Source organism: Micropterus dolomieu, linkage group LG15 (assembly GCF_021292245.1).
Source record: "Micropterus dolomieu isolate WLL.071019.BEF.003 ecotype Adirondacks linkage group LG15, ASM2129224v1, whole genome shotgun sequence".
NCBI classification, from domain to species: Eukaryota; Metazoa; Chordata; class Actinopteri; order Centrarchiformes; family Centrarchidae; genus Micropterus; species Micropterus dolomieu.
In genome coordinates, this window is record NC_060164.1 from 6,803,484 (window position 1) to 6,811,029 (window position 7,546).

The window sequence follows — 7,546 nt, forward strand, 5'->3', positions numbered from 1 at the left end:
CATGTCGACAACCAGGATACTTTTACTAAAGGTCTTGTGTAGTCATTATTTCTATACGCTATATCTTCTAAGTTACACTTGACAACACTGATATTAAATAGGATAACTACGTACAGAAAGTCGTCTGGCTAGTATCTGACAGCTATAAAAATGGTAATAGTTAACACAGAATTGTCCTTTGGGAACCCCAAAATATTTGGTCGGATTCTACAACAACATACAAATTGAAAGTTATTACGAGGTCTATTTCACAAACGCCAATAAGTGACCTGCACGTACTGTACATGATGACATTACAGTACATGATAACATCAGAGTTGGTCTTTCAACATGCAGCTAATGTTGACCTGCCTTGTCAAAAATCAGTCGCCATTGACCTCACATGCAAGCACTGTGGGTCCATTTTCAGACTAAGGGTAGTCACATGTTTACATGCACAAAAATGCTCTGCATACCACTCTGGAAGTACAGGAGTTTAAAAAGTCTTATCTTCTTATGTCTTAGTTATTTGTCTCTTAAGGTAATCACAATGAGAATATCCTAGAAATTTCACAAGAAAACTGGACTTACAGAACTATTTCCTTCAACGGTAGCAGTATTTTTTAGAGTGATTTAGGATTTGTATGTACATGCACATATTTCAATCAAATGTTCTGCTGTATACAATTTTCACTGACACATGGGAGTTATAACAGATTCCCCAAAGAATTAAGCATTTATCATGTGCCATTTTCATACTCAAACCTCGGTACTAAGCTCTGGTATTCTGAGATTTACATCAGAAATGTCATATCATCGGCATTATTACAATTTCCATAAGAACGGAATATATTGTGGACAATTGATTATTTAAACTTAAAAGAAAGAGCACCTGACAATGTCAATATCAGTGTGCAATGTTGCATGGCAAAAGGGACACGAGCTAAACCTCCCTCATAGCAAAAATCTAGACCATATAATCAGTGCTCTCTTAAGGGTAAGGGAATCCGTTATTGTGTGCATGTAAACATGGTCACTGTCATGTTGGGCCTCAGTATATATTTATAGGTTCTTTACAAGAGTCATGATTAACATGGGCAAGTTTAACTAAAGGGCAAATTTAGGAGTGCATTTCTTGGCCGAGTAGTGCCGCTATGTGCAAGCTTTTGCTACTGCTACCGCTACCATACAGGAAGTTTCTACATGACATCTGACTACAAAATCCTGCTACAAAGGAAAGCACTAGATCTGAATGATCCTGGTCTGGCACTGTGTAAACATTGCCTTCAGCTCGCTCTCTTGGGCTTCGTTGATAGTATCTGGCTCTGGGCTCTTTTGTACCTTTGCCACAGCGAAGTTGATGCCCTGGGTGAGTCCCGCCTGGGTGAGGCTGGCTACCTGGACCATGGAGCTCTTGATCTTGGCAAAGGGGGACACCACTCGGCTGCCGTTGCTGTCGGCAGGCGAAGGGCCGAGGCTGCCCTCCATCAGTGAACTCAGACTCCTCTGAGAGCCACCTGAGGCAGCAGAGCTGGGCTTCTGGACGGTGAGGAGGTTGGAACAGGAGGTAGTGGACTCGACGTCTAGCTGTGAAGGCCTAGGGAGCTGGGGCTCCCCCTTCTGATGCTGCGGTTCAGAGCTTGGCTGCTTGTCTGGGTCTGCTAGGATCTTCTTCTGCGCAGGCACCGCAGGGTTGAGTTGGGGGACAGCAGCTGGTGGCTGCTCTCCAAACACCTCCACAGGTTTGGTTTGTGCATCCTGGACAAACTGGTGGCAGTAGGCATCAATGGGAGTACCAAAGTCAATCAGAATGGCTTCTTCAGCCACCGAGGCGGCCCCTGGGGACTTGTCATCACTGACTTGAGAGGAGCTTTCCTGCTTTCCGTCACAGCCAGTGACCCGAATAACAGAAGGGATATTTAGCTCCACGCTACCGATAGATTGGGAGCGGCTGCCCAGTCGTGGGTTTGATGCTACTATGCCACAGCTGGGCAGCACATAGTCCACATTTTCTAAAGAACCAGAACACGGGTGCTCTGGGTCAGAATTATAGGAGTCAGAGTCTGATATTTCAGAGTGCTCGTCACCAATATCTTTTACAGCTCCTGTACCAGGGTTATTATCTGATGTCTCCAAGCTGCTGTCCGACTTCCACAGGTTGACATGCATAGTTGGCTTTAGGAAATCTTTTACATCAGGTTTAGAGAAGTTGCTCAGCCTACCGAGGGGCTTGAAGGGGCCAATGTTTACGTTCGTCTTGGTCTGTTTCACTTTCTGATTGAGGGAGGAGAATTTGTTGAGGAGGAAGCTTTTGCCCTGCGCCAGACCAGAACTACCCTGGACGTGGTCAGCAGGTTTGTTCTGGATGCCCATTATATCCTCATGAGGTTTGCTCTGCCGCCTGGATCACAGATGCAAATATCATAAGTAAGCGACTCACAGCTCTTCAACACAGTCATTTGTTAAAATTTAAAGTTGTGCTACGATGGCTACAAATGTTTCTCTTCATCACATAAAAAAAGAGACAGATTGAACGCTTCTCATCTTAATGATTAGTTACAAATTAGTACTCACCGCTCCAGCTTCTTTTCAACCACAAGCAGATCCAGCCCCACGGCCTGTTTAGTTATGCGAAGCATCTCAGCTATGCACTGTAATGTGTCTGAAATTTATCACAATGTAAGTCTCAACCAGCATAGGCAGTCTATGATTTTAAAGGTTTCCTTTTTTTGCTGTCTAAAGAATTTAAAGAATTACATCCTACCTTTTCCATCATCCTCAGGATTTCGTGTTGCTGCTCTCAGCGTGTGAAAGTATCCACTTGTCTCTTCATTCCTGTAATGCAAACGCATGCAGCAGAACTTTGGCTTCCCAAACAGAGTAGGCTCTGGACCTGCAAATGAAAAACCCAACTTATAACTTCCATTTTTAGTGACCTGCTTTTCTAGCATGAATCATAATCAGTAGAGATGTTGCTAAAACGTTACTGAAAATCTGTTAAGCACTCTTTCGGGAAGTGTTGGGTGAGTCAGTGAGTGTACAAGAACCTTCACTTCTCCTTTGACTCTCATTTCTTACCAATTTCAATCTTTTCCAAACCCTCCAAATTGAGACGCTGGTATTGGTTGACTTTATCTGCTTCTTCATCATAGCTACAAGAAAATAAATGCAAATATAAATGAATCTATAAGAACAATTTCTAAAGAAAAATGTTGGGGAATTAAAAATCAGACTTACTAAGCAATGTAATAGGCATTGTTAGACAGGAGCAGCAGCACATCCACGTCTTTGTTGGTTGCATCAATGAGGCTGGTGGGAAACAAGAACGGTATCATGAAAAGAGCACTTCATAAACTACTGAAAACATAGTATAAATCGTACATAAATAGTACAAACGTTGCTCTTCATCTATACCCCTGATGGTATAAATTTAATAAGTAATAAAGGTAAGGCAGCTAGCCACTAACCTCATGTCACAATTGATGAGAGCCCAACCTCCATGAAACTTCTCGTCATCAGGCAGTAAAAGCTGCATGTAGGTCTGCAGCAGGAGGCTGACCTGCTCCTGCGCTCCCCTTTGGCTCTCTTTCTCCTTCTCTTCATGCTCCTTTTCTTTACTGAAGATAGAGTACAGGTCCTCCGTCACTGGCAGGCCCATCATTAGGTCTGCAGGGAGAGGCAGAGGATACAAAAGAGTCTATCAACAAGGACCGATTTTGGGACAACATGGGTACAGATACACACACACAGCTATAATACCGGCCAGTTTCTCCATACCAATGACTGCTTGTCTGTAGGCATCCCTAAAGCGGTTCAGATAGTAGCGGTTGGCTGAGTTCACACCATCCTTCATCACCCCAGCCAGTCTCCTCTCCCCCGTCCTGGTGAAATCTCCCTAAAAAAGATCAAACAGTTTATGTTAAATACACCTTTTGATTTACCTTTGAAATGCGACCCTCTGAAATTTCACTCCATTTTGCAGTCCAAAATGCTCAGCCCACATTTATCATTCTGATGTCTTTGATCTACTAAAATACTATCTAATACTACTAAAATATCTGCTCAGTTGATTTACAGTACGAGTCCTACTATTAAAAAAGCATATGTCTCAATAGCTTTAACTACTAACAAAATAAAGATGGCACACTTTTACACTGTTTGTTTAAATGTGCAAACGCTGACTCAGATGTGTGTGTAACAACAATGATGTTACCTTGAGTGCTGCTGTCCCTGCGTACTGTCTGCTGATGGTGTCTCCATTATTGGCCCACATGATCTGATAAATCCTGTAGCATTTGAGAGGCAGGGGCTGCTCTGGAGGCATCACACCCAGTTTCTTCAGCTGCAGGAAGAAATTAAGACATTTTTGTCCATAGGTGTGCTGTTAAAGCTGTGAGTGATGTCTCTCTTTCAGTTTACATTGCATCATTGGAAAAGTTCAACCGAAATGTTCAGTAATCCCAGATGGATATGGTGGAGTTGCTGGATTTCTAGAAAGCTAAAAAGACTTTGGTTTTGTTGTGTTGGAGCGCACTGAAGGTCTGTACGATCATTGCTGCTTAGTGCTGAATGAATATGAAAAGTCTACCACTAGTGTGTATAATCTAATGAGCAAATATACGCAGATGTCTGTTAGTTCATAGGCTGTTTACTTTGTGTTTGTACAACAGATTACTGAGACAAGGATTCATGTTGCCAAGTCAATCTGGTGAATGGTGCTTACACCTTTTTTAAAGCACGTTGCAATCCCAGTTTTAGAAAGCAGCCATCTAAATTAAGACAATGAGTGTTATGATTATCTTATATAATTACTACTGTTTTTATTTATTAAATGTAACTTCTTTTAAAAATACACATCATTTGATTTGATTTGACATCAAAGATGTTAAATGCATTATGCATATATTTCCTAAATAACCGATTATTGCAATTCCTTTCATAATTGATGGGTGGACACTAAGGAAGCAGTTCAGTTTAATTCAGTTCAATTTAGCTGGACACAAGTTGGATAAGGAGCAACATAACTTTCAGGCTAAAAGGTCACTGGTGTAGGAAATAGTAAAACAAATTTAGAAAGCAGCACCCACAAGGCACAGCCAACCTACATCACACAGACGTAATTAAATGTATGTTAATTGTTTTGCCTGGGCCCAGACAACGAATAGATCTCACCTGGTGTTCCATCACCACCCGAGCGATAGCAGCCTGGACTACGTTGGTCCTGTCAAGACAGTCCATACAGTTGACTCTGAAGATACCCTCCTGCTTGCAGATAACTCCGGCCTGATCCACCCTGACAAAAGAAGATTCAAAGGATACTAATCTTTAACCCGATATGATTCTTAATGTGCATTATAGCCAACTAGTAGTTCATTGTTGCTTTCTAACAAAAGAAGGTATGCCCCAGAGTCCATGTTATCAGCACTTATCTGAAAATAACAAAAATACTGGTGTGACACTTACCAGGCCCACTTCATGTCAGTGATGATATCAGAGATTGCATCAGTCAGTATTTGAACATTCTCAAACTTCATACCTCGGCTGAGAAACAGGATACAAGAAGCATAAAGTGGAAGTAAATGCATTATGGTAAAAAACTGATTTGTTACAACTACATTCATGAACAAGTTACATTACTGTGGAGCAGTGTTTCTCTTACCAGTGCTCATGGAAGTCAAATGAAACGTATGTGAGGTTTGGGTTGTTGTAAAGCAGGACTTGCTTCAAAAATGCGTCACCAATTATCTTCTCTCGTCCACTTTGATCCACTAAGTTAATGATGACCTGAAGAAGACAAAGAGTGTTGTCAATCAGCCTTGTGTATAACATTTATGCCCCTCTAAGGAAACACACTGAGAAGCTGGAGGAAAGACAACTAAATTGGCACTTTTAGTAGCAGCTTGTCACATGGACATGGTTGATGAAGTGAAAATCTTTAAAAAGACCAATAGTTTAGCTTTTCAAAAGCTTAAAAAACATGACTGCTACATACTCGCATCCTCAACAGTGTAGGGTTTGATCAACATGGAGGCTTCAATGTAATCACGATATGAAATCATAAAGCATTTCACTTGTGTTTCCTCATAACCTCTCAGCTGCTGAACAGGCATTAAGGTGGATTTCACTGGGGTGCCGCAGTAGCTCACCAGGTATCATGGTACCACATATCAAGGTGTTTGTGTTCGGCACAGGCCCTTTGCTACACGTCTTCCCCTCTCTCACCCCTGCCTTTCCCGTCTCTTTCTCTTTACTGTCTCTGTCTCTAAAGCAGAAATGCCAAAAAAAATAATCTTTTTAAAAAAGGTGGATTTCACTGGTCAATATTAAATTGTTATCTCTGTGTTGTCTCCTATGTTGCCACAGATTAGACATTTTATTTCATCGTTTCATTCACTGCTTTATCTGATATGCACTGGTCGTCAATTGTCTGTTGCTGTATAAACGGTTCCTTTTTTTCCCCCTGTAACTTACTTCACCTTATTGGTGTTATGTTGCCTCTGAAATTCTGATTAACTACATTTTCCCCAAACTGAGCTAAACTTTACTGCTGCTGTTACCTTACATAGTTACTACAGCATCAACAATTTTATTAAAAAGGTACAATGTGTAAGATTTGAATGTGAAGATCTAACAGTTCTGATGTTGTGTCAAAGACATCTATGTATGAAGTTAGCATGCTAACCAGCTAGCCCTGGGCTGTCCTGTCTGGTAATACCAGTTTGTGCCTGGAGAGGCAACAGTCCGATAGTGTGCTCAGGTCTCCCCTAGTTTCAGCTTGGGGATGTGTGCAAGCAGCAAGTTTGCTATGTTACAACAGCTCTCTTAGTTGTTTTAGTCTAATTAATAAACAAAACAAACTCACAAAATGTAAAAAAACAAATAACAACCAATTCATACACCCATATTCCTTATCAAACAGAAAAATATTATGGCTCTAAATGCTGTCGCTGCCTTTCTGATGCCCGAACACCCTTTTGCTTAGTTAGCTGCACAGCTAACTGAGCTAACTAGAGAACGGTAGTTGGCAGCAGTTATGGCCTAGTATGTGATATGATGCACACTATTTTTTGTATGAATTGGACAGGTGGAGAGTAGACTCAATTCTTACACATGGTACCTTTAAACACAATCTTAAAAATTTGCCTAAATACATCTTCAAAATGACTTATACTGTAAGTATACTTAAAGATGACACCAGAGGGGTCCCGAAAAAAAATGTCACCAACTCTAATTCACAAGCTCAGTCGGTAGGCAGAATGACCAAGGTGGGGATACATACACAATAAAGATCCTAACATGCAAGTACTTAATAACTATGCTAAGCAGATACCCAAGCACACAATATGGCAGAACAAACCCACCTGCTTCTTGTAGAGTTTAAGCTGTTCTTCAAAGTGCTCAGAAAAGTAAGACATTGTCTCCTTTTCTCCTGAAACATCAGAAAAATATGCATCGAAATGATTTCCATATAACTGAATCTGAATCTTTACATCATTGTAACTTTGGAGACAGAAGTGCTCTTTCCTATAGAAAGTTTTTAAGTCCCCTGACGATACAATAAATTCCC

General features: G+C 41.1%; 1 protein-coding gene across 6 annotated transcripts in view; it reads right to left on the reverse strand.

Moving 5' to 3' along the window:
• Positions 1 to 9: 9 nt before the first annotated feature.
• LOC123984080 (phosphatidylinositide phosphatase SAC2-like) overlaps positions 10 to 7,546 on the reverse strand; it is a 13,364-nt gene continuing 5,827 nt past the window's right edge. For 5 of the 6 annotated variants that reach the window (XM_046070750.1, XM_046070744.1, XM_046070749.1 and 2 more), the window contains 11 exons: positions 5,639 to 5,763; positions 5,443 to 5,520; positions 5,152 to 5,272; positions 4,193 to 4,321; positions 3,757 to 3,874; positions 3,447 to 3,645; positions 3,217 to 3,288; positions 3,058 to 3,131; positions 2,744 to 2,872; positions 2,554 to 2,641; positions 10 to 2,380 (listed from right to left, as the gene is read on the reverse strand). In XM_046070750.1, coding sequence (XP_045926706.1) covers positions 1,222 to 2,380; positions 2,554 to 2,641; positions 2,744 to 2,872; positions 3,058 to 3,131; positions 3,217 to 3,288; positions 3,447 to 3,645; positions 3,757 to 3,874; positions 4,193 to 4,321; positions 5,152 to 5,272; positions 5,443 to 5,520; positions 5,639 to 5,763 — 2,292 coding nt within the window. In that variant the 3' untranslated portion in view covers positions 10 to 1,221. Of the gene's footprint in view, positions 2,381 to 2,553; positions 2,642 to 2,743; positions 2,873 to 3,057; positions 3,132 to 3,216; positions 3,289 to 3,446; positions 3,646 to 3,756; positions 3,875 to 4,192; positions 4,322 to 5,151; positions 5,273 to 5,442; positions 5,521 to 5,638; positions 5,764 to 7,340; positions 7,409 to 7,546 lie in introns of all 6 variants that reach the window. The other variant, XM_046070746.1, reaches the window with a different exon arrangement.